The following is a 27,822-nucleotide window of genomic DNA, read 5'->3' as shown; positions in this document are numbered from 1 at the left end:
AGATGCCAAGGTGATTGTCCCTATCATATCTCTCTTTAAATCACCAGTCTGGCCCATCAAAAATTTCAGATCCATCCTGGACTACTAGAAAATCAAACAAGTAGCAGCCCTAAATGCAGCTTCTGTGTTAGATGTATCTTTGAAAGAGCAGTTTAACACAGCCTGAGTGTGTGATATATACGCATTGCTCTGGAAATTTACTCTTTTCCATCCCTTTCAGAAAAAGAATCAGAAAGAGTTTCCATTATTTTGAAACAGGCAACAAAGCTATGTTAATCTTCCCACCCTGTATGACAGTATTGCTCAATAAGACCTGATGTGGGTAGATATTAGATTAGTGGTTGCCAAAGAATGGGAGGAAAAGGGAATGGGGAATGAGTGCTAGTGAGTAGCTACTGAAGCAAATGCCTTAGTGGACCAAGTTGACCAATGGCTGCTCTACTTGACTAATAGTCAAGTAGCAATGATGAACACATGAACCATGGCAAGGTTGGTTTTTCTAAGTGTCCTGAAGCATTGACAGCAAGAAAATAACAAGCTCAGGACTTGAACCTCACACCTCAATTCATGGCCAGAGAAATAGGGAGTTTATATGGCAGCCATAAAAGAGTACATTATTTTGCATAGCCCCAGGACTGATCCTGTGATAAATTAGATTCAAAATCTAATTGTGCTAATTGCAGTATTACAAGATAAGTTGAGTGCAATGCCTCACCAATCTCTTACGTGAAAGTAAAGTCATTGGTTGGGATAGAATGTGTAGTGGAAGAAATAACATCAGTTAAGGTTAAAAGGAACAGAGACAATTCAAATTGAAAAGATGCCTCTGTGTTCTCAAACTTTTGTAAGGAGGAAATAAGCTACGAAAGGAACTTTGCTGCAAACCCAAGCCATTTTTAATGAGAAATGAAAGATGATTCAGAGCTTGGAGCAAGAGTTTAGCAGACAGAGTCAATACCCACAAAGAATCACTCCCATAGAGCAGAACTGAGCCCATCTCAATGAATATTCTCTTCCCCTGGACAAAGGGAAATTGGTGCCAAGTGTCAAGCTGCATTTTAGAATTACCATGGTCTAGTGACTGCTTTGTGTCTTCTGACTCTTCGTTTTACCTTTGAAACAATCACAAAATTACAAGAAATTTGGAAGTACAGTACAAAGAACTTTTTCCCTAACCATTTGAGATTAAGTTGTCAACCTGATGGTCACTATCCCCGAATACTGTACTGGTCCTTTCCAAGAAAGGAGCACATTCTCCTATATAATCTATTACAACCATCAAAACCAAGAAATGTGCACTGATATATCACTACTGTTTAATTCTCAGAACCACATTAAAATTTTTCCAATTGTCCTGGTATTGTTATGTTTTTGCAGTGTTGAAACAGAAATTCCCAGAGAATAAGTGATTTGATTTTGCTACAATTCAGCTTAGTTGTTTATTCTCTTTGAAGAGTATAAGATGGTTTTAGTGGATGTATCTAATCTGAGTATGGTTCTAGCTATTATTTAATTGTTATGCATTTCCTTCAGTCCACTGAGCATTATAATCATTTTTGGGCTTATTTTTAAACAATCTTGTTACTTGAAGCACTGTTTGGTAAATTTTACTCCAGAGTTGGTCTTTTGGCACAGCATGACTTCATGAAGAAGCATTTGAGTTTTAGATTCTGGAGATACAGGATTAATTAAGCTTTGCTCTTAAAGAGCTCACAGTCTAGTTAGTAAGTCACTTTGATAGGACAAAGTCCTACCAAGTACTTTTTTGCAGAAATTTGACCCAATTCTTTTTAGCTAATTAAGTAAAGATGCTGTTATCCTATGCTGATAGTGATGTACAGACTTGGGAAAGTTGATTTCTATAGGGGAGAGAGAGAAGGCCATATTTCAGAACTTTCCTTTGTCAGTTAGGCTCTCTGTGATTCCCTTCAGGACCTCCCTCTATTCTCCAAGCTTTGTGCACTTTGGTCTAGAGCCACATGGTAGCAGGATAAGCCTCATCATGTTATTCAAATTGACTGAACCCTCGGGTTTGGAAGTAACACATTCACTCTGTCCATGCTCCACAAACTGATACTGGGAATATTTAGAAACTTTCTTGGAAAGGACCAGTACAGTATTTGGGGATAGTGACCATCAGGTTGACAACTTAATCTCAAATGGTTAGGGAAAAAGTTCTTTGTACTGTACTTGCAAATTTCTTGTAATTTTGTGATTGTTTCAAAGGTAAAACGAGGAGTCAGAAGACACAAAGCAGTCACTAGACCATGGTAATTCTAAAATGCAGCTTGACACATGGCACCAATTTCCCTTTGTCCAGGGGAAGAATTATATTATTTAGAGTAACCAGGTTTCATCTCCCAATTATGCTCTATGCACAGTGCTAACTCATGGACACTCCAATTTTTTTTTGTTTTGGAAGAGCCCCTGGAGTATGTGGGGGTTTGTTCTATATTTCAAAATGTTTTGACATGCAACTCAGTGATTTACATGTGGAAAACATCTGTTGATTCTCTGCCATCTTGGTGGCTATCTAGCTTCCTTCATACAAACTTCATATTACAATAGTCTGTGTACTTCCCAATCTGCCCCAATCCCTTTACACTTACTCTGAGCAGAAATGTGCCTCAGAAATCATTCCTCCATGAAACTGTGTCACTCCAGGATGCTGTTGAGTATTCACTCTTTATGAAAAAATTGTTTTCTGCACAAATTCCACACACATTTCTCAACTACAAGGTTAGGCTCTGCATATTTTTTTCTATATGCTTCAGCTCTTCCTGCATTTTTCTCTCTTCTCTCTTCTCTTATACCCTTCTCTGTGTTCTCTTCTAACAACTGCCGTGGCAACTGAGGCTCTGTGACATCTCCAGTGAGTTCATTGTCTGATTTCTGCTCCATGTAATTTTAGTGGGTAGCTGGCTTTAGGCAGTAAATCTCTGGGAGTGGTTCAATTACATAAGCTTAAATGTGCCAGGGTAATGTTAAGCTCATTCATTGTCAGGTAAGACAAGTTATTTTTGAGTGAAAGAGAAAGAAGCAAACAGAAAGACCCCTTCCTTTGGATCAAGAAGCAATTAGTTAATGTAAACAATTGATTATAATTAATAGAACAATTATTATAATGCTCTTTCATCAGTTGTAACAAATGCACCACACTAATGCAAGTTATTACTAATGGGGGAGAGCTAGTACATGGGGACTCTCTTTTCTGAATGATTTCTTTCTTTAAAACAACTTCTCTGATAAAAAAAGGCAAAAGTTAGTTAAAAAATGAGTTAAGGTAAGAGTACCTGGAGCAGTTTAATTGCTGATTAGGTTTCTGGATTTGGCCACTATGCAGATACCACTGCAATGAAGTGGTCCATTGAAGTGAACCCATCTTCCTCAGATCTCCTCTTTCTCTACAATGAGGTGACATATGTGAGAACAATTTAGGGGCATCACAGGCTCTGTCATGGGTCTGACCTCATCTTTAATGCAGTTCAGGACACCTGGGACCTGCCCTTTCACCCTGCCTTTTCAGGAGTAATATGTGAGGTTCTGAAGTTTTTCATGTTCCCTTCAGTAACTTCAGAGGAGGGAGAGAAGAGGCTCCCTGTACAAACTCTCATTTAAAAATTGATCTTAGATAAATAATTTACAAACTTTTGAAGCTGGTATACCTCACGGTTTCATTTTACCACTCTGCCCCTGTCCTTCCCTGCTCCCCTCCAATATGTTTTACCTTATGCAATTAATTTTCCATGAGAGAGCAGTTAATACAATTTTCTAGAATCCTTTGAGAGCCTCACACTTGTCTTTGATGTATATTTTAGATTTTTCTCGTGTCAGAGTGGTAAATATCTGTCAGAATATGTTGAACAGAGGTGATTTTTTTTTTAAAACGGTAGTTTTATTCACATACCATACAACTCATTCAAAGTGTACAATCAATGACTCACTACAATCACAGAGTTGTACATTCATCACCACAATCAATTTGGGAACATTTTTATTGTTCCCCAACTAAAAATCCCATACCCCTTATACCTCTTATTACTGATACTTAGCATTGGTATTGTATCTTTGTTACAATTTATGAAAGAATATACAATATTATTGTTAACTTTAATCCATGGTTTGCATTAGTTGTATTTTTCCCCATAAACCACCTTATTATTAACACCTTGTAACAGTGATGTACATTTGTTCTATTTCTTGGAAGGACATTCTTATATTTGTTCTACTAACCATAGTCATCCACTACAGGGTTCACTATGTTATACAGTCCCATGTTTTATCTCTAGCTTTCCTTGTAGTGACACATGACTCTAAACTTCCCCTTTCAATCACATCATACCTTAATTCAGTGCTGTTAATTACACTCACTATAACGTGCTACCATACCTCTATCCATTTTGAAACCTTTACAATCAACCTTTTTCTAATTTCTACACAAATTAAGCATCAGCTCCACATTCTCTACCCTCATTGTATCTCCTGGTATCTTGTATTGTAGATACTAGCTCCATGACTTTGCTAATTTTAATTAGTTCATATTAGTGAGAACATACAATATTTGTCCTTTTTTGTTTGGCTTATGTCACTCAACATAATGTCCTCAGGATTCATCCATGTTGTCTCATGCATCAGGGCTTCATTCCTTCTTACTGCTGAGTAATATTCCATCATATATGTATATCATATTTTTTTATCAACTCATTGGTTGATAGACAGGTTGCTTCCATCTTTCAGCAATTGTGAATAATGCCACTATGAACATGTCTGTGTAAATGTCTGTGTCCCTGCTTTCAGATATTCTGGGTATATACATAGTAGTGGGATTGCTGGATCATATGACAGTTCTATACTTAGCTTCAGAGGTGATATTTTGATAAATTGAGGCAATTGTCTATGCTAAATGAATGGCAAACAGGCCTTGTTTAACATATACCTATCTCCGTGGAACTTTATGCTGAAAAAGTTTTGCACTCATAGCTTCCTCCACTACTTTCCACCTCTTTTGCCCCTTCTCCACATGTGGTCTTTAGAAAAATGATCTGTGAATTCTTTCCCTTATCAAGCTGTCTCTAAAGGTTAATTTCTTTTAAAAAGTTTTTGTTTTGGTGTACATTTTAGCTGCATGTTCATTATAGAAAAACTTGAGAAAAGATACAAGCAAAAAGAATATGATATAATCTTAGAGCATTTGAGGTTTTCCTTTCCATTAATATAGTTAATTAATATAGCCAGAGTAATATTTTTATTTAAAATGTGAAATTTACTATATATTTATATTTATATATTTTAAAAATGTTTATAGATGCAGGTATAAGTATATGGATATATATGCACACATTTTTATATGTCTCTAAATTTGGAAGCTAAGCTTTTACACAAATCTTCATGAACATTTCTCATGTTATTAAATACATATCTACATAATTGCTAATAGTTGCATAATATTTCACTGTGTAAATAGGCCATAATCTGTTTAATCTATTATCTATTGTTGGTCATTTAAATGGTTTGCATTTTTTCTATTGCAGACAACCCTGGGATGGTGTTCTCTTGGAATAAACTATTTGAAATAAAATTGCTAGGTAAAATCTGTATGATTTTTTTCAGGTTCTTTTTGAATACGTATCTTCAAATTGCCCCACCAAAATGTACATCTGCCATTCTGACCAGAAACATTCTAATGTATCTCATTGTTTTAAGGTTTCTTACTTTCTGAAGTTAGCCTGAACTTAAAAACTAGCAGTATTTTATTGTTTATTTTACCTTTTTTCTTTATGGATTGATCATTCATAGTCTTTAGCTTATTTTTCTCTGAGTATTTTGCCTTGTGGATTTGAATCATGATTAATAATTTATAGATATTAACCTTTGCTATCCTCTATGTGACATGTATGTTTTCACTTCATTTGTATAATTTATACCAAATAAGCATTATATTTATAAATCTTTTCTCTCAATTTAATTATATTTGCCTATCTTTCCCTCAATTTCATGCTTAGGAAATTGTCAACATCCCATGACTATATACTTTTGTCAAAGATGTTTTCTTCATCTGTTTGGTGAAGAGAAAATATGGAATAAATAATAATATGTTTACTGTTGGCTAGATTTAGTTAAAACTGGTCACAACTAAAGCAAACAAAAATGCTATACAGAAAGAAACTCTCTCCTTGGGACCATGGATATTCTGCTTACTCAGGTGGTGAGTTGCAAAAGGACTTACCTGGAGGTAAGGAAACTGAAACTAAATTAGGAACAGTGGTTACTCAACCTGAAACAAGGATTAAATATGAAATTTTCCTAGGACCTGTACTGTCCCCTCAGTGACAGGATCCTTTTTTGTCATTTCTTTCTATTCAAGATGATGGTCAGCTGTGCTTGCATTGAAAATACTGAAGTGACTCTATAGCAGTCGGTGACCAGCTCTTCCCCTGTCTCCTGAGAGCTCATCCCTGCCTTCATGCCTCACCTTCCCTTGGGAGCCCCTGGGCCTCCCTTCACCTAGCAACTAAAGAGTTAAGGATTAATACCTGGAACATGGGGCACTAGGAATGGGGAACACTGTGATTGGAGAGTACTTATGCCATAAAGATTATTAAATATTTTGAATATCACCAGCACATCCATTAAATAAATAGAGATAACTCTTGGGCTGTCAATGTGAGTTTTTTTAACATGTATTTTCTTTAAACTCCCTGCAGTGATTTTTAAAGTCTTGAATTGAAAAATTTATTTAGAATCATAGGACCAGTCTGTTTGCTTTCCAGGAATATTCCTACCTAGAGGATATACAGGCTTGTTAATTCTTCATTAATTGTATCATCATCCATGTATGTGCCCCCTTCCTTCCTTTCTTTGCTCTTTTGAACATAGATATCTTCTCTGGGAAAAAAATCTAAGCAGAGAGAAGGAAATTTAATCAGCCTTTTCATAGGTTTGTCAGGGAAGGCCTCACTAAAAAGGTGAAATTTGGGGAAAGAATTCAAGAAAGGATGAGATTAAGAAATATAGATAACTGAGGGAAAGAGGGTTTCTGCAGAAGTAATAGCTTGTGTAAATGCCAGGAGGCATGACTGCATCTGGAGAGTTTAAGAAACAACACAGAAGCCACATCTCTTCCTCATATTGCATCAGTTTTTCAATATGGCTCCCTCCCCTACTACACCATGGAAATGGGCATTGTGAAAATTAATAGTAAAATCCAAGTTACTATGTTTTATAGACATTTAAAAATATGTCTCTTTCTTTTCTCAGCAAAATTCATCACTATTGTTCGCTCCTTAAAATACTCTCTTCCTTTGGCTTCAATAACACTACACTCTCCTCAACAAAATACTAGAAAACAAAATCCAACAGCACATTAAAAGAATTATACAGTGGGAGGGGGAAAGATGGCAGCATAGAGAGGAGTGGAATTTGGTTAGTCCCCAGGAACAACTAATGAACAGCCAGGAACAACTAGTAAATAATCTGGAATAACTGCTGGGGGACAACAGTGACTGTCCACATATTGTACGCCAACCTGGATTGGGAGGAATGCCTGAAATCACAGCACACAATCTGTAAGTAAAAACTGTGGAACCATGCTGGGGACCCCCTTCGCCCATGGCAGGATTAGCTGTGAAACCTTGCTGCGGTAGAAAGCAGCGCTCTCCCAGCAAGTGAGTATAGCTCAACTGAGCTCCAACTTGGATTTTAATTAACAAATGTGGACTGCTGAAAACAAGCTACAAACCCCTAACAAGCAGATAGAGGCTTTTACTGAGGGTGACCTTAAATAACCAGAAGACTCATCTGTCCTGGGAGGGGGAGCCCAGTAGACCAGGTGTTACCTCTGGCTGAAGAGTGAAACTGGGTTGCTGTGTACTGGCTCCAAATGGGGGATTTCTGTCCCTTTTTCCTTCTCTCAACCTGAGGGGCTCAGAGGAGAGAGCTGCAGCCATTTTCAGTTGGCAGTGCTCTGACCTAGACAGGGGTGGAGATAACAGAGTCAGAGAGAATATTCAAATGCAGATGATAACTCTTTAGGGGGTGTATCTTCCCTAAGAGTAAGGAGGCAGTGCCAAGCGTTCCTTCCATACTAGATTCCAGAGCCTGGGGGAAAACAGCCAAAACAGAAACTAAAGGGGCCACATCTCCTTACACCAGTCAGGATTGAAAGGCTGACTGGCACCATCTGCTGGGCAGGTTAGGAAAAGCACAGTGACTGGACACCTAATAGGGAAGCCTGTCATTCTTCCAAGATACACTCTGAATATAACCCCATTCTGAGACCTGAAACCATTCTGGTCTGGGAAAATCTGACTGGGGTAACCAAGAAAACCAGATGCCTAGACAACAGAAAACTACAATCTATACTAGGAAAAATGAAGATGTGGACCAGTCAAAGGTCCAAACTTAAACCTCAATCAAGATACAGTTGAGATATTGTTTCACTTTAATGAAACAATCTATTAAAGATTTTCAAAGAAATATGCTGAATCAAATCAAAAACAAAATCAATGAGTTCAGGGAAGATATAACAAAAGAAATGAAGAATATAAAGAAAACACTGGGTAAACATAAGGCAGAAATCAAAAGTTTGAAGAAACAACTGTCAGAATCTATGGAAATGAAAGGCACAGCACAAGAGATGAAAAACACAATGGTGACATACAACAGCAGATATCAAGAGACAGAAGAAAACACTCAGGAACTGGAGAACAAGATACCTGAAATCCTACACTCAAAAGAACAGATAGGGGAAAAGAATGGAAAAATATGAGCAACATCTCAGAGAATTGAATGACAACATGAAGTGCATGAAAGTACATGTCATGGATGTCCTAGAAGGAGGAAAGAAGGGAAAAGGGGCAGAAGCAATAACAGAGGAAATAATCAATGAAAATTTCCCATCTCTTATGAAAGACATAAAATTATAGATCCAAGAAGCACAGCATATCACAGAATAGATCTGAATAGGCCTACACCAAGACACTTAATAATCAGATTATCAAACATCAAAGACAAAGAGAGAATCCTGAAAGCAGCAAGAGAAAAGCAATCCACCACATACCAAGGAAGCTTGATAAGACTATGTGTGGATTTCTCAGTAGAAACCATGGAGGCAAGAAGGAAGTGGTGTGATATATTTAAGATACTGAAAGAGAAAAACCACCAACCAAGAATCCTATATCCAGCAAAACTGTCCTTGAAATAGAGGGAGAGTTTAAAATATTCTCAAACAGACAATGGTAGAGTTTGTGAACAAGATATCTGCTCTACAGGAAAGAGTAAAGTGAGCTACAGACAGATAGGAAAAGACAGGAATGAGAGGTTTGGAACACAATTTTGGGTGATGACAGCACAACAATATAAGTACATTGGATAAAGATGACTGTGAATATGGTTGAAAGAGGAAGGTTAGGAGCATGTGGGACACCAGAATTAAAGAGGAAAGGTAAAGACTTGGACTGTATAATTCCATGAAATTATGATTGTGATAAAATGTATTAATATGCTTTTAAATGAGGGTGAACAAATGAATGTCAACCTTGCAAGGTGTTAAAAATATGGTGGTATTGGGGAAAAATACAATAAATGCAAACTAGAGACTATAGTTAACAGAAACATTATATTATGCTTCCTTTATTGTAACAAAGGCAATGTATCAAAGCTAAATGCTTTTAAGAGGGGGACATAAGTGAGGGGTATGGGACTATTGGCATTGGTGATGTTATCTGACTCTTTTATTCTACTTTATGTTAATTCTATTTTTTCTTTTGTTGCTTTTTAAATGCTATGTATTTTTTCTTTCTTTCTCTTTTTCTTTTGTCTCTCTACCTCCTTTGACTCTTCCTCCTTCTTTGTTGAAGAAATGGAGATGTCCTTATATAGATAGTTTTGATGGTGGTGAATATATAAATATATGACTATACAGGGAACCATTGATTCTTTATTTAGGGTGGGAAGTATGGTGGGTGAACAAAACTGTCTTTTAAAAAATGGATTGATGAAGAAATCTTGAGGGCACTACATTGAATGAATAAGTCAGACACATATGGACAAATATTGCATGGTCTCACTGATATGAACTAATTATAATTTGTAAACTCAGAAACATGAAATATAAGTTACCAGGATATAGAATGAGGTTAAAAAATGGGAAGCAGTTGTTTATTATGAGTAGAAAGTTCAACTAGGTTAACTTAAGTGTTTGGAAATGGACAGAGGTGACAGCAGCATGTTATTGTGAGAATAACAGTGCTGAATGGTACGTGAATGTGCTGGAAGGGGGAAACTTAGAGTCACATATGTCACCAGAAGGAAAGTTGGAGGTTAAAAGATGGGAATGTATAAAACAGTGAATCTTGTGGTGGACAATGTCCATGATTAACTGTGCAAATACTAGAAATCCCTTTCATGAACTAGAACAAATGTATGACACTATAATTAGAAGTTAATAATAGAGATGTATATAGGGAAAAATATACCTATTGCAAACTACGTACTACAGTTAATAGTATTTAACATTCATCATCAATAGCAACAAATGTACTATACCAATACTATGAGCCAATAATGGAGGGGGGTGGTTAGGGGTATGGGAGGATTTGAGTTTTCTTTTTTTTTTTTTTTTGTCTTCATTTCTTTTCTGGAGTGATGAAAGTGTTCTAAAAATTAAAAAAAATAATTTTGGGGATTGATGCACAGCTGTATGATGGTACCATAGGCAATTGATTGTGCACTTCTGATCTTTGGATAATTGTATGGTATGTGAACAATCTCAATAAAATTAAATTTAAAAAAGAATTATACACCATGATCAAGAGCATTTTGTCCCTGATTTGCAAGATTGGTTTAACATAAGAAAATTGATTAATATAATACACTACATTAACAGAATGAAGAAAGCAAACATGATCATCTCAATTGATGCAGAGAAGGCATTTGACAAAATCCAGCACTCCTTCTTGATAAAGACACTTTTAAAATGAGGAATAGAGGGAAACTTCCTAAACTTGATAAAGGGCAGATATGAAAAATCCATAACTAACAGCCTACTCAATGGAGAAAGACTGAAATCTTTCCTTCTAAGATCAGAAAGAATACAGGGATGCCCACTGTCACTACTATTACTCAACATTTTACTGGAGTTCTTGCCAGTGCAAATAAGCAAGAAAAAAATAAAAAGCATCCAAATTAGAAAGGAAGAAATAAAACTTTCCCTATTTGCTGATGACAATGTTCCTATATGCAGAAAATACTGAAAAATCCACAGAAAAGTTCCTAGAGATAATAAATGAATTCAACAAACTGGTGGGGTACAAGATCAACACCCCAAAAATAGTAGTTTTCCATAGATGAGCAATGAGTAATCAGAAGACAAAATCAATAAAAAACTTCCACTCACAATAGTAATTAAGAGAATTAAATATCTAGGAATAAATATAACCAAGGATGTAAAGGATGTGCATTCAGGAAAGTACAAAACATTGATGAAAGAAATAAAGATCCAAATAAGTGGAAGTATATTCCATGTTCATGGATTGGAAGACTAAATGTCATTAAGATGTCAATCCTACACAAAGCAATTTATATATTCAGTGCAATCCCAATCAAAATTCCAACAACCTTCTTTGCAGAAATGGAAAAGCCAATCAATCATCAATTTTAAATGGAAGGGTGAGGGGCCCCAAATAGCTAAAGCCATCCTGCAAAAGAAGCAGCAAGTTGGAGGACTCCCACTTCCTGATCTTACAACATATTACAAAACCACAGTAATCAAAACAGCATGGTACTGGCACAAGGACATGCATATAGAACAATGGAATTGAATTGAGAGCGAGGGAATCAATCCTTACACTTTTAGCCAACTGATTTTTGACAAGGTGGCTATTCAATTGGGAAGGAATATTCTCTTCAACAAATTGTGCTGGGAAAACGAGATCTCCATTTGCAAAAAAAAGGTGGATCACTACCTTACACTACATACAAAAATCAACTCAAAATATATCAAAGACCTAAATGTAAGAGCAATTGGAAATGATCTGAATATTGAACAACTGAAAACTGGATGAATAAATTGTGGTATCTTCATATGATGGAAAAGCAGTAGTTATTATAAATGAATAAGAACTACATAGTATAAAGATAGCTAATTTCTACAATATTTTGTTGAAAAAAATGCAAGTGTATAACAGGTATCTTTCATATGTATATGTTGTAATATTATTATATATATATCCACATAAATTAGCAATAGAAAGTATAGGTTTGTCTGTTTTGTTTTTTTTTTTTTTTTAATAATGGTATTTGCTTTAGTTTGCCAGGGCTGCTATGATAAACACTACAAGATGATTGGCTTAAACCATAGGTATCTATTGTCTCATTATTTTGGAGGCTAGAAGTCCAAATGGGTATTACCAGGTCATGCTTTCTCCCAGAGACTGTAGGATTCTGGTGCTGCTTTGCTGGCAATCATTGTAATTTCTTGGATTCCAGAGATAACTCTGCCTTCATCAAGTGGTGATCTTTGTTTCCTTCTTTGGCTTCTCCTAACTGACTACATCTGAATTTCCCTTGATTGTAAGGATTTTATCCATATTGAATTAAACCCACCTTGATTTAATTTGGCATCATTCAAATAGAATCTTCAAAGGTCCTATTTACAAGTGAATTCACACACACTAGACTGGGGGTTGGAACTCAAACATGTCTTTGTGGGATCATGGTTCTATCCATAACAGTGTCATACATCATCTTGTACCACAATGGAAATTTTATGGCCAATCATTTCTAATGTCCATAACCATGACCCTTTAGAACCCATATTTTAAAAAGATGTACAGGTGATTAATATGCATTTTCAACTCAGAGAAATACTAGCCTTCTATCCGTTCCATGTCAAATATGAAAAATCATGAATTACCTAAAATTTGAGATACAATTTTAGGGGCACATACATTTTTCATTTCTTTCACCTTCACTCTAGTGCATAAGAGACTGCATTTGATCCTAAGCAAACTTATTTCCAATCTTTCACAAAGGTTTTCAAACCCCATTAATGGGAACTCATAAGAATATAGAGTTATCCATTCATGTGTATTTTGGTGAAAGATAATGACAGCTAATGAGAGTGATGGCAGATCTTGAAGTCTTCTTATACCTAAGAGAAAATCTCTGTATGATTATTAATGCTATATCTCTATAGAAGCATGAAGATCACTGGTGGCCTCAGAAAAAGTGTTTTAGCAGAGCAGAGGATGTGGGATGCTGGGAAGCAGGGATTGTGGGGTGAATGAAAGATGAGGTAAAGGTTGACTTTATTCCTTCATGCCATCTAGATGAGGAGCAAAAAAGTGAGACTCTAAATGTGAGCACATTCCAGGGAGTTGTTTTCTCTCTCAAACTCTCCATTTCAGTCCCTCCTACTCCCTCTCTTTCCTACTTGGGTAAAGCTGTTGGAGAAGTACAAGGCTGAAGTTCAATTCTGGAGAAAGAGAAAGTAACTTTTGATGTGAGTTCTCATAACACTTTTGGGAAGATGAGCCAAGAGCATTAGTGGGAGGTTGACCATGAAAAGGCTGATGAACATCAATATTTCTAAGCTGGAAAGTCTAAAACAGAAAATAATATGTTGTGATTTTAAAAGGCATAATTAAGGGTAGATCACAGTTAAAACTTGTTTCAGTTTAGGTTTTTCAAATCATAACCTGATATGAGTTCTTGGGTACATAGTTTATTTGGGGTTCCATAGGAAGGAGGAAGAGAGCAGGGAGAGGGAGAATTGGAATCAGGGACAGTATGTCAGTTTGTATTATTGAAGTCTGTAGAGTAAGGAATTGGGGCTTGGCTCTGTCAGAAGTCTGAGAAACTTGAATGTTTATCCAATGACTCCCTCCACCATTAGTTGATGTTTGCCACTGGGGACATTGATCCACTCATACTCTGGCTGCATTTTTCCAGCTTACTGAGCCCCAGAGGCTTTGGATGAGGACCCAAAGCAGAAAGTGAAAAGACATGTTGCTTAGTAGGTTGAACACTATCACATTGAGTTAAAGCTTGCCACTGTTGTTACCATCAGAAAACACAGCTCTAAATAGTCAGGCCCACCTTTTCCCACATCAAAGAGAAAAAAGTCTCTTTGCTTTTGTAAGAAGGTAGGTTTATTGAAGATGCATCAACAAGGAACTGCAGGAAAAAAAAATTTCCAAGACCAGTTCAGAATGAAAATTGTGGTTGGGGCTTTTATAACCCCAAACAAACAAAGAAATGGCAGGACCCAGAAGAAAGCAGAAGGGAAAAAAATAGAAGAGAAAATGCTCTTTGGTCAAAATCTCCTGTTATCTTGAAGTCCTCCCCTCATTCAGTCTTGCTTTCCAAGGAGAAGGCAGCATTGATTATCAGATCATATGGTGATATTCCTTGAATCTTCCTGCAGGCAATGCTAGGAGAGTGCCTGGGAGTAGAGAGTAAACTTTTTGTTGTTGAGATTAAAGCAACAGTAAATTATTTTAACAAGGGCTTTTTATACTTAAAGTAACTCAAAGTTGCTTGAGTGAAGTGATCTTAAACTTTTCCTTTTTTGGCTACTGAAGACTATTCTAAGCATTTTCCAGCTAAAGAATTATATTGAGTATTTTTTCTACTTACCCAATCAAATCCCTCTCCCCCTTTTTATGTGATATTTTGTTATTCTTAAGAAGTGGTGTCTTGTGAGCATTTCTTATAAAAGGGAAAGTGGGTGAAGGCCTACCTTCTGTAAATGCTTCTTGCTGAGCAAGGGTGAAGAGATTTATATATTAATCTGGAAGATGCTCTGGACATAAACCCACAGATACAATACAAGAAACAATAAGCCAAATATATGGCAAGCAAAATAAAAGCCATGCTAATAAGGACTATTCTCTATTTCTTAGGTAAGTTCATTAACCATGAAGAAAATGAGTTCAGTTTACTTTACCTTTTAACATGATTAATATCATCCTGAATTTGATTTAATATTGAAGAGATATTTTTATATTTATCTGGTATATATTTGCAACACTTAATGCTATTGAATGCACAACTTTTTTTCTTGAGCTGCATTGGGTATTAAGCTTATATTATTATATATGCTATCTCCCCATATGAGCAGGCTTTAATGTTAATTGTGTTTTTAGGTTTCAACCACATCACTCTGGCAATTATAGCTATGGGGGGTATGTTCTTTGTACAGTTGTTGTAGCACAACATTGTTAGTCCTCTGGAAAACAGAATGGTGGGCTCCAGGGTTCCATCAGACTGTCTCATAGTGCCCTCTGGCACTATGCAACAAAGCCAGTCTGGAGGCAGTGTCCACTGAAGAGTTACAGTGGCTGGGTCTTTTCTGGTAGGTAGAGCCAAAGGTGTCCATAGTAAAAGGTGTTTTCAGTAACAGCATTTTCCCATCTACTTCTGGAGAATGCCCATGTGATATGATTTATATCTTTATAGTTTTAGGGGCTACAGAAATGGGTCTAGTCAGTAACTTAGATGGGGAGACACTATGCACAATACTAGAGGACTGCTTTAAAAATGTAAGCACCTCAGTTATTCAGAAGTTTAATTTTTTCTTTACATTTTTACTAGGGTTGTGTTAGTTAATGGGTAGAACATAATATACATGCCTTGCTTCTTTTAAAAAAACTCTTTTGTTGAAGATGAAGCTATGACTTGTAGCTGACTTGCAAGCACTTTCAGAGAAACATCAGAGTAAAATTAATAAAAGTGACAAGCAAATTTGGCTGTTTTGTGATACATAACATTTTTAAAATCAGTAAAAACATAACTAGTGCACTGTATTGTTGCTTAATATTATGCATATCAGTAACCAACAGGTTAGAAAATTTCTTTTAATTTTTATAACATTGCCTAAACATTTCTTATGCAACTTGTAACATAACAAACGAATTGAACCATTTTTAGGACTTCCTTTTTTCAAGGTGAAAGAACAAATCCTTTGCAACCATTGGGAATAAAAAGATATCTTTAGGGCTTGGCCTTGAGAAATCAAAATGTTAAAAGTTGTCATGTTTTGTTTTTTATTAAACTAAAGTTAAGAAAAAGACTTAGTTTTTTTTAAAAGTGAGAAGATATTCTTAAACAATCAAGGACAAGATAAAGTTAACATGAAGTACAAGAAGTTATTTTGATAAAACACAGATTTTCTGCCTTTTACACTGATTACTCAGAAAAATTTTTATAATCTCTTACTAAAAACAGATGAGTAATCCAAGGAAACTCTGCTATTTTTAAAGAGAGAAACTAAATTTTTGACTAATGCTTAAAAAAACTTGTAAGATACATCCATCAAATCTTTCCTGGATAAAATTACCTTCTTTTTCCCTTTTAATAAAACACATTTTAAATATTTTATATTTAAAGTTACCAAAATGATTGTGGAAACTCTTTTCAAGAAAACATCTTACAACACAAAAGTACCATTAAAATCAAACTTGTCAGAATAGTGCTAAATACTTAAAATACTTTGGACAATGCATTTTGAAACAGTAATATACAATCTTTTGACAAGGATTAATGGAACATATAGGTAGTAGATTATTACCCCCCCAAAAAAAACCCACAATGATTTAATTTTGCATGTATTTTGAAATTAATAAAACCATTTTGTTTTCACAATTTTGTTAAAATTTTTAGAGGCATATTTACTTTATGTGTCTATCCATTAGTATAGGGGACTGAATGAGGGTGAAGCCAGGCATAAGCATCATAATCTCATATAACGGTTATTAAATCAGAGTATTTGAGGGAGATTTCTCATGCTTTTGCTATTTGACACCCCATGGTTTCTCCTCCATGCCAACCTTTTTTACGCATCATAAGGCAGCCTTCTCAGCAGGTGTGGGGCATATTAGGAGGATATGGGCTAAAGCATTTGCTTCTTGGTTACTAAGAGGAGGAGTTTTCCCAACTTAATTAATTACCTGGCAGAGTATTCTCTTATGACCATAGTTTTATTTATGGCCAAACCGGGCTCTTAAAGGGACTTTCATCAGTCTGACAATATTCAATTTTGCTAATTTTTATATTAAATTATATTAATTAATTTTTAATGTCCTTCCAGGGATTTCAGGTTTTTGGATCACAATTCTTCTTTGCTAAGGTACATTTAACTTTTGGCTGGGTCCTTTTCTCTGACTTCCCAATTTTAAAAACTGACAGACAAGCACTTCTATATGATTATTTCACTTACCTAATTGCTCTGGAAGGCCTGCCACTGAAGCAGATACGGAAGTCCACATACCTTTTCTAACTGTAACTTTTCCTAACTTTCAGATTTCTCTCTCTTGAGACAGTCTGATATAGCTAGCTATACCATGCATAATGGCCAGCTGACTGCAACTGCAGTGCATCTGTTATTTTTCATAAATCTCATAATCTCTTGTTCTTGTAATATATTTTTAACTGGACAATTACCTGAAGTTCAGGAATCCTATCTTCTGGCCATGCCACCGCTTTAATTAATTTAAATTTTGGCCACACAGTGTTGCGATAATGCACTGACAATTTATTTTTAAAATGGTGCTTTCCAAATTTAGCCCAATTATTAAGACTTGTTCCCAAGGAGATGTAGCCAGCACACTTTGAGAGTTTCCCATGGCTGGGCAATACCAACAGAAATCATGAAGACAGAGCATCAGAGTAGGAGCTCCTCAAATATGACTGGTTCCCCACAGAAATGCAAACTGCACAAACTGCACAAATGCAAAAGGAGCACCACATCCTTGGTAATGGATATTGGGGCTCAAACCCACAGAGTCCACATGTATGAATCCTGGACCAACTCAATTAACCTTTTCACAAAATAGACTAATTAAAACAAAAGGAAATAAAGTGAGCACAACAAACAAAAGATGACACACTTACCCAGCACAAGGAAAGTCTCAATTGAAAAGTCACCTTCATCCAGGAGCACCTGGTGTCTGTCCACAACAGGCACCTCCACCCAGACCCTCCAGTCCTGTTTCTCCAGGAAAAATTCCCAGACAGGTGCTGGCAGCTGCTAGGTATGGAGGTGAGATGTCCAGGAAAACCTTGTGGCTGAGAAGACACAGATAAGGGCTGCACTAAGGCAGTGGAGGTCCCTCCACGGTCACCAAGTTGATACCATCACAAAACATGGTTCTAAATAGTCAGGCCCTCCTGATCCCACATCAAACAGAGAAACAAGTCTCTTCACTTTGCTGAGAAGGTGAGTTTATTGAAGATGCATCAACAAGGAACTGGAGGAAGAAAAAGTTTCAAAGACCAGCTCTAAATCAGAATGATGGTTTGGGCTTTTAAAACATCAAATAGACAAAGAAATGCTAGTATCAAGAAGAAAGCAGAAGAAAAAATATAGAAGAGAAAAAGCTGTTTGGTCAAAATCTCCTGTTATCTTGCAGTCTTCCCCTCATTCAAGCTTGTTTTTCAAGGAGAGGAAGGAACTGGTTATCAGATCACGTGGTGATATCCCTTGCATCCTCCTGCAGTCAATGCTGGGAGAGTTCCTGGGAACAGAGGGTAAGATTTTTTATTGTTGAGATTAGATCAACAGCAAGTTATTTTAATAAGGGTTTTTTATGCTTAGAATAACTCAAGTTTGCATGAGTGAAGTGATCTTAATAAATGTTATTTATTTATTTTGGCTACTGAAGACTATTCTAAGCATTTTCCAACTAAATAATTATATTGAGTATTTTTTCTACTTATCCAGCTATCACTGTCTAGGAAGCTGTAACTGGCAGCAGAGGTAAGCTGAATGGATGTAATGCAGGATGCCAAAAACTTTTCTTATAGTCCCCTGTTTGCACTACTCAGATCCACTTGTTCCCTGTATTCTGTCTTCTCTGTTTCTGAGATCTCCCTCAAAATGCTGGACACCTATGATCTATAAAAATGATTTATTAAATAGCCATCACAGATACTCAGCACCTCCCTCCTTCACCACTCCTTCTAGATGTATCTCATCTTCTGTCAGTAATTCAGATGGTTTAAGGGGCTGCCAACTGGGGCACCTAGACCTTCATCTCTGAAGATTCTGAGCCCTGGGTTGCTTTGCCCTTGTGAGGCTGAGCATACTGTTTTTTTTTTTTTTGTTAGCTGCTATCACTGAGCATGAAAGCACTGAAAGAAACCCCTCCAGGCCCTCTGAGTTCCAGCTAGCCTCCTCCTTCTCCCTATTCTGTAGGAGCAACCACTGATAATTAGAATAGATCACACTGACCAGCATAGTGACTTCTATTCTTCTGCCAGCAAGAGAATTCCAAATAGAAGCAGCCATAGCTTCAAGTTCAGTAGAACCCATTCTGGGTCCCCTGGTAGAAGCTTCCCCCTCCCAACTTGGTAGCCATCATTTAACCAGCAGACAATCATGTCACAGAGGCAGCGAGAACAAATTTTGCAAATGAATCACTGGGAATTATGGGCAGAGAAGTCAAACTTACTTCAACTTCTTGGTTTCCAGATTGTTGTATTTTGGTTACTGGGGTACAGCCCCCTTTTATAGTTGGTGATTAAATATGTATAACACCCTCATATAAAGCCCAGAATTTGCAGGGTATCATCCCCAAGTTAATGCCATTGCTTACCAGAGTGTTTCTTGGCAGCCCGCTCTCCCTCCACCCCTCCACTGAGTATTCGGCCATGTCTGGAGACACTTTTGTCACACCTGGAGGTGTTGTTATTCTTACCAAGTGGATAGAAAACAAGGATACTACTAAACATACTATAATGAACAGGACAGTACCCCACAATGGCATATTATCCCCCCCAAAATGTCAATAATGCTGAAATTGAGAAACCTTGGTTAGCTTTTCTTTAATGCAAATTTTATTGAGATATATTCACACATTGTATAATCTATGCAATGTATATAGTCAGTAGTTCACAGTATTATCACATAGTTGTGCAATCATCACCACAGTCAATTTTAGAAAATTTTCATTATTCCAAAAAGAAACATTAAAAACAGACATAAAAAAGAAAACCTGCAACACTTCATATCCCTTATTCCCTCCATTGCTGACCCCTACTATTGGTGTGGTATGTTTGTTACTGTCAATGAAAGACTATTAAGATATTCCTGTTAACTAGTCTGTAGCTTACAGTAGGTATTTTCCTCCCACATACTTTTCCAGTATTAACTCTTTGTAAAAGTATCATATATTTGTTCTGGTTCATGAGAGAACATTTTTATATTTGTAGTGTTAATCACAGACATGATCCACCACGAGATTCACTATGTGTGCCAGTTTGAATGTATTATGTCCCCCCAAATGCCATTATCTTTGATGCAATCTTGTGTGGGCAGATGTATTAGTGTTGATTAGGTTGCAATTCTTTAAGTGTTTCCATGGAAATGAGCTCCAACTAACTGTAGGTGATAACTCTGATTAGGCAATTTCCATGGAAGTGTGGCCCTGCCCATTTAGAATGGGCCTTGATTAGTTTACTAGAGCACTATATAAACTCAGACAGAGGGAACGAGCTTGCTATAGCCAAGAGGGACACTTTGAAGCATACACAGGAGCTGAGAGAGGAGCTGCAGCTTACAGAGACATTTTGGAGATGGCTGGTGTCTGCTCTGTAGTTATGGTTTCAAAATGGCTTTCTCTTAGGATGTTCCCCTCTAGGCTTCAGTTTCTCCTAAATATCACTCTTAGTTGCTCTTGGGGCATTTGTCCTCTCTTAGCTTCTCTGGAGCAAAAGTCTGCTTTCAAAGGCCGTCTCCAAAATGTCTCTGTAAGCTGCAGCTTCTCTCTCAGCTCTTGTGCTTTCTTCAAAGTTTCCCTCTTGGTTGTAGCAAGCTTGCTCCTTCTGTCTGAGCTTATATAGTGCTCTAATAAACTAATCAAGGCCCGTGCTTAATGGGTGGGGCCACAACTCCAGGGAAACTATCTAGTCAGTGTTACCACCCACAGTTGGGTGGAGCTCATTTCCATGGAGACAACCTAATCCAAACTTTCCAACTTAATCTCCACTAATATGTCTGACCCCACAAGATTGGATCAAAGAACATGGATTTTTCTGGGGGACATAATATATGCAAACCGGTACATTACTGATAGTTTCAAAAACGTGCTACCATCATCTCTATCCATTTCCAAATTTTTAAGTTAAACCTTGTTTAAAAATTCTGTACCTATTAAGCAACTACTCCCCATTTGCTAGCTTCATTCTATTTCTTGGTAAACTATAATCTAGACTTTATGTGTATAATTTACATATTTTAGTTCATATTATTGAAATCATACAATATTTGTCCTTTAGTTTCTGGCTTATTTCACTCAGCATTATGTGCTCAAGTTTCATCCATGTTATTATGTGCTTCAGGACTTTATTCCTTCTTAATGCTGAGTAATATTCCATCGTATGTATATACCACATTTTGTGTATCCATTCATCAGTTGATGGACACTTGGTGTCCTAGTTTGCTAATGCTGGAGAATGCAAAACACCAGAGATGGATAGGCTTTCATAAAACGGGGGTTTATTTCACTACACAGTTACAGTCTTAAGGCCACAAAGCATCCAAGGTAACACCTCAGCAATCGGGTACTTTCACCGGAGGACGGCCAGTGGTGTCCGGAAAACCTCTGTTAGCTAGGAAGGCAGCTGGTGTCTGCTCCAAAGCTCCGGCCTCAAAATGGCTTTCTCCCAGGACGTTCCTTTCTAGCAAGCTTGCTTCTCTTCAAAACATCACTCCCAGCTGCACTCTCTTTCTTCCCCCCGAGTCAGCTCATTTATATGGCTCCACCGATCAAGGCCCACCCCGAATGGGTGGGGCCAAGCCTCCATGGGAACATCTCATCAAAATTATCACCGACAGCTGGGTGGGGCACACTCCAAGCAAATCCAACCAGCACCCAAGGGTCTGCCCCACACAAGACCACAAAGATAATGGCATTTGGGGGACACAATACATTCAAACCAGCACACTTGGGTTGTTTCCATCTCTTGACAATTGTGAATAATACCAGTATGAATGCTGGTATGCAAGTGTTTGTTTGAATCCTTCTTTCAGATCTTCTGGGTAGATACCAAGTAATGGGATTGCCAGGTTATAAGGCAACTCTATATTTAGTTTTCTGAGGACCTTGGTTAGCTTTTGGTAGTACATTCAGAAAATGTTCTATCAAGTAGACAGTTTCCAGGTGATGTACTATAAGGCATGTCCAGTGAATGCTGTGGTCCTGCACCCACTGTTTCATCTCCTTTGGCTGGAGCCCTTATTAGTAAATCATGCATTCTATAATCATGAGGGTACTGGCATGGGCAGAGAATTTGCAAGAGAAGAAGCCAAATACTATCCAGGAAAACTATCTCAAATGAGAAAATCTTTGAACCCTAGAAGGAAAGTATTTTGAGTTAATCAATTTGCCACCCATTACTAATTGTTTATATTAAAGAATGGTGCCAATTTGAGTGCTTAGCATTAGTCTCTGCTGCTAGAAAGATGGAAAAAGGAGCAGGAGTGGGTTTATCAGCCTTGGTAAGAGAATGTCCAAATTTTGTGGCTCATGCACAGCTTCTCTGTCTTTGTGCGCACTTTGTGGAAGCACTGCGGTTAATGAGCAGAGAGCTGTCTGAGAGCTACTGGAAGACACATACTTTACACCTGACTGATGAGTGACTCCACTGTGGAGCATAGTTTCTGAAGGGCACTGATTTGAGAAACAAAGATCTGCATCCTTTGTGCTCACTCTGCTTGGTCCATCCATATGCCTCCTCCTTAAACTTCCTTGTTTCTGACCTTCCTATCTGGTTCCTTTTGTGCCCAGATCAATCAATGAAGCCTTTAGCCTTACTCTTTAGTTGCTGCATAGTCTTATCTGGCATAGGAGGCCATTTCCCCCACTACACAGATTTACGGCTAAAGGGATTGCTCCCAGTTCTTCCCAGGATGTGCATTTCCTCCACCAGTATGCTCTAAGGCCTCGCTTAGAGGGGTGATAGTGTAGCGGCAACTGGTTTGTGCCTTGCACCCACACCTTCAGACAGCACATCTCTGCACCAGTCCTGAGGTTCTTTTCATCTATCAGTTGTTTTTGTGGAAACTTTTCACTTGCTATCATGAAGCTATAGATATGGACTGAGGAAGAGATGTTGGTGCAGTAAAGATAGGTCTGTGTATTTTGGATCTGCTTCTTAATATATCAAATAAGTGGCAATTTGTTCTATCAAGGGCAATAACCTTGGTATGAGGTAGAATTTAAGGTGGGTATGAAAATCTTGGTTAATAAGTAACTCAGACTATTACAGACACTGTACACCTTTATAATAATCAATATGATATTTTATTATCTTTTTTCCTCGTGTAATTTAGAAAGGTGAATGGAACTGACAGGTACATTTAGTAAGGCCCACTAAAGAAAATCGGTGTTAAAATTGTCAGTACTTTGAAATCAGTGTTAAAATTTTCAGCACTTTTAAGCAATTCAATGTGGACAGTTTGGATGAAATTCTGACTTGTTCATATTTTATTCCTATATGTCATTTTTCAGGCAACTGTTCAGGTACTTAATTTATATTTTTTGTGGAAAGTAGAATAAAGTCAACCAGTCCTTTTTCCAAAGCTCATAGAAATCCTGCCTTTCAATCTCAGAAAATATTCTCAACCCAGGTTTTTCAGGGAGGAAATCTATTGCTGTTGCCCCTTGCATTGTGGAGTAAGTGACTTCACAAAGGCTCTAAATTAACATTTGTAAATTGCATTTTATATTTAATTTTTTTCATTATGTTTTGGATATTTATGTTTAAAAAAAAGTGGCCACAGAACAAAAGTAAAGTCAAAATGAAAGCAACAATGTTAATGATCTTTTTAAAGAAATTTAAGAATGTTTATAGAAGCAGTTAAATAAGTTGCACACACTAACTCTAAACAAAATATTGTACCAGAAGCGTACAATGTCCTGGTTTTCAACAAACCATATAATGCCCTGAGTAATGCTGGCTCTTGATATTTAACTTTTGTACTTACTATATTCTAGATAGCTAATTCATGTTAAATTCCTGATCCTTATCCTGTGAGTTCTCTGAAAACACTCACTATCCAGTTAAGGCTGTTAATTTGTTATTCTTTGATGATCTTTGAAGACCTCTTGGCTTTCTTCAGAAGTGGTAGGATAAGAACGCTTTTGCAAAGTAGAATTCTTTCAAAGATGAATCTTCTGTTTTAGTGAATATTTCCCAGTAAAGACTTATTGCCTTGTAGTGTTAATCCCCAAAGTAGTCTATGGTCTCTGTTAAATGAGTATAAGATACTAGATAGCTCAAAATATAAAGCAGACTTCTGCTGCCTTTTTTCAGAAAATGAATTAAATAGAGAGGGACTGATTTCTCTTAAGACACATAATATATCACTTTTTCTTTATAAAATTTCAAAACAAAATCTGTTTCACATGCTAACACATATTATTAAATAATGCTACTGCATTTTGTGGTAAGTGGTGATTAAGATGAAAATGGGTCCTGTTATAATAATAATAATAACAATAATAGTAATCAGTAATATCTTACTCAGATAAGTTATACCTGAGAGACAGAGTTTGGTGTTCATTTACATTTTGTGAGTGGCTTGTTCAATCCTGAAGATTTTCCTCAAAGCAGCCTTCATCTCCTTGTTCCTAAGGCTATAAATTAGAGGATTACAGAGTGGTGTTATCACAGAATAAAACAGGGTCACAATTTTTTGCATTTTCACTGGGTGCCCTGAACCAGGACTAACATACATCACCATAAGAGAACCAAAAAACAAGAACACCACAGCCAGATGAGAGGCACAAGTGGAGAAAGCCTTGCGTTTGCTTGCAGCTGAAGGCATCCATAGCACTGTCAGAATCACCAGAGTATATGAGCAAAGGATGAAAAGAAAAGTGCCAATCATGAAGATAACATTGAAAGTAGAGTAAATAAGCTGTGTGGTGGTATCTTCAGAACAGGACAGCATCATCAAAGGGACAGGATCACAGAGGAAATGATTGATGATGTTTGGGCCACAATAAGGCAACTGTGAAATGAGGACAACTGGGGTTAGGAAGAGGATTAACCCACCTGACCATCCAAAGATGATGAGGCCAGTGTACAGCTCTTTAGTCATGATGCATGGATAATGCAGAGGATGGCAGATGGCGAGCCACCTGTCAAAGGCCATGATGCAAAGGTAGAAGCCCTCATCACACCCAAAGGAGAAGAAGAAATAGAACTGTGTAAAACAGCCCAAAAAGGAGATGGACTTGCTTGTGGAGAGGAAGTTGGCCAACATCTTAGGGACGGTTGTGGAGACATAACATATTTCCAGGAAAGAGAAATTCCCCAGGAAGATGTACATGGGGGTGTGAAGGCGCTGGTCCCACTGCACAGCACAGACTATGGCTGCGTTCCCCATCAGAGTCAGAGTGTAGGCTACTGAGAAGAGTCCGAAGAAGAGGAGCTGCATTTCTGGGCTTGAGGGAAAGCCCAGGAGGATAAAGTGGCTAACGGAGGTGATCGTTTGTTGTCTGGACACATTCATTATTTTGGATGTCATGGAAATGACACCAGTTATCAAAGTTTAATGGAGAATATTGGTTTTTCCTGAAAATACCAAATTTATTTATCATTTATTTGATAAAGTGGTAAAAAATGAAGTCTCTGCTAAAATAAGAAAATGTGATTTTGCAACTTGTTCCTGGAGAATACTATTTCATTTTAATAACATGCACATAAATAATAAAATAACAAAAACATGATTTCAGCCAAACATTAAATTCAGGACACTGAATTACACATAAGGGGTTCAAATATTGTCATTTTGATGTCACTTAACCTCTATTTGAGTATGCCCTCATCTGTTTACCATTTATGGTATTTTATGAACAACTCAGCATATATGAAGTATTTTCTAAAAAATTCTGTAAAGACAATTTATTCTAATTAGTTGGAGTGGTAAAACCAAAGGGCATGCAAGTCACCTTAAAACATGTCTCACCATGGTACAGAGCACAGACTACATTTCTCCTTGTTCCCATTGGTGTTATATGGTGAAGATGAAAAGGACCTCTTTGGCTCCAGGATGTATGGTTTTTATATGACCATACATAACACATCTTGATATGTAGAAAATGCTTCTTCTCTATCCAGCCTGCTGGATTCAGCTCCATCACGTGGTTAAAAGTTCTGATTCACTTCTATATGAATGTGTGAACTAGATATGTCACTTGGGGGCAACTGACCTTAGGGAGAGCTGCTGATCTCTTGTCTGAACTCTTGAATGTAGCTAGACTTGGCCAATTTTGCTGCAAAAAATTTGTAAAGTAGATAAATTTTTTATTTGCGTGTAAGTTTCCATTTTATTTTTCTCATAGCTGTTTTCTCTCTTGGCATTTTTTCTCCCTTTTACACATATGACTGGCACTTTTTAATAATACCCATCCTTGGCATCTTCTATTGCAACAACCTTGAAATATGGAATATCTTGTTTTGCTCACTCCTCAAACCTCCTCCTTAGTTTTTTATTGTTGAATCATAGCTTAACTTTTGTTCATCTTATCCCCTTACAACCCAGTGCTTGGCCCCTAACATGGAAGGACTGCTATTTTTATGTTCTCATTGCCTACAGGCTTTGTAGATTCTATGATTTCTGCAGGTAAACTGTCAGTTCAGCCTGTTTGCTACCCATACAATCATAGCATAGAAGCTGGCAATGTAGGCTCAGTACCATCCTTTCTTGGATTATTAGAGGTTTCTGTTTCCTTTTCTGGGTGGACAAAGATTCTACCTTGATCTGCTGTGATTGTGTAGTACAATTCATAAAAAGCTTACTTAGGATTTTTGTCCTGAACAATTCTATGATTTTCTCAACTGATATTGTGTCATCTAGTCTGGACACAGGAAGCTATGATGTTAGGGGAACTTTTAATTCCCAAACAATTCTAGAAATGAAAAATAAAGTGCCTTCAAGTTGAGAATATTTAAATTGTTCTTGTGTACAAATACTGAGCACAAAATACATTAGTGAAGAGAGAGGAATAAGAAATAAGTGGTAATGTAAGAGGTAATTAATATTAATTTTTAAATTATCCTTACCTTTGGAAGCTCACAAATTATTCTGCTGAATTCTTTTTTGAAGAAAAAATTCACTCAGTCACACAGATTATTGGTTATCTAATTTATAACTTGTTTGGCTGATTTTTAAAACTCATTTTATTTTTTGTTCTTTACACTGATTTATGTCTTAGACTTCAGGAACCCATTCTCAGCTGTGTCAATTAGTTATTTTCTCTGAGAGTGGGGCCCTAATAGTGATAATATCAAACCAACAATACCCACCTTGTTTGGATGCCTTATTATAGTATTTCTTGGGGGATACTAACTGTACAAAGTCACTGTTCAAAGATCTTATAAGTGCAACAAAAAAACCCTACACACGTGATGGTTTTGTCATATAAGGAAGAGTTATTTTATAAAACCAAAGTATATTAAACTAGTGCAACTAAGAGCAAAATACTGTTTGGGGAGATAAGATGTCAGTGGATTCAGAGGTTTGCCACATTTTCTCTATTGAAGAAGCCAAAAAAAAAAAAAAATCATAATGTAGATAATAAATCCACCAGCAATTTATCAGTTATGCATTTCACCTGAAATCCTCTGTCCTCTTGTAAACATTACTCAGTAATATTTTAAAAGAATGAGGAACTAGATGAAAATATTTCCTAAGACTCAGGGAAAAAAGAAGAATCTATTTTTAAGTGTATCTGCCTGCAGTTTACTCTAATGAAATATTTACATTGTCAGAGAAAGAAGAAAGCACTTGCCAGTAAATCCATTTATGCAGAA

General features: G+C 36.9%; 2 protein-coding genes across 3 annotated transcripts in view; both read right to left on the bottom strand.

Annotated features, from left to right (window-relative positions):
- Positions 1–18,391, bottom strand: part of LOC119532215 (olfactory receptor 11H6-like) — a 99,323-nt gene extending 80,932 nt beyond the window's left edge. The window contains exons 1-2 of one of the 2 annotated variants that reach the window (XR_005216491.1): positions 17,893–18,391; positions 14,327–14,443 (exon numbers count right to left, since the gene is read on the bottom strand). Coding sequence is in view for 1 of the 2 variants with exons in the window: in XM_037834414.1 (XP_037690342.1) it covers positions 17,893–17,931 (39 nt within the window). In the remaining variant the exon portion in view is untranslated. Of the gene's footprint in view, positions 1–14,326; positions 14,444–17,892 lie in introns of those variants that run through there. The other variant, XM_037834414.1, reaches the window with a different exon arrangement.
- Positions 18,392–24,565: 6,174 nt separating this feature from the next.
- LOC119532924 (olfactory receptor 11H1-like) lies at positions 24,566–25,336 on the bottom strand. The gene has a single exon (XM_037835157.1). The coding sequence runs from the start codon at positions 25,334–25,336 to the stop codon at positions 24,566–24,568; it is 771 nt and encodes a 256-aa protein (XP_037691085.1).
- Between the last annotated feature and the right edge of the window lie 2,486 nt (positions 25,337–27,822).

Source organism: Choloepus didactylus, chromosome 4, assembly GCF_015220235.1.
Source record: "Choloepus didactylus isolate mChoDid1 chromosome 4, mChoDid1.pri, whole genome shotgun sequence".
Lineage (NCBI taxonomy): Eukaryota > Metazoa > Chordata > Mammalia > Pilosa > Megalonychidae > Choloepus > Choloepus didactylus.
This window is presented reverse-complemented; position numbering and strand designations above follow the sequence as displayed.

Coding starts and splice junctions, on each gene's coding strand:
- LOC119532924 (XM_037835157.1), bottom strand. CDS start 25,336: ATGTACATCTTCCTGGGGAATTTCTCTTTCCTGGAAATATGTTATGTC.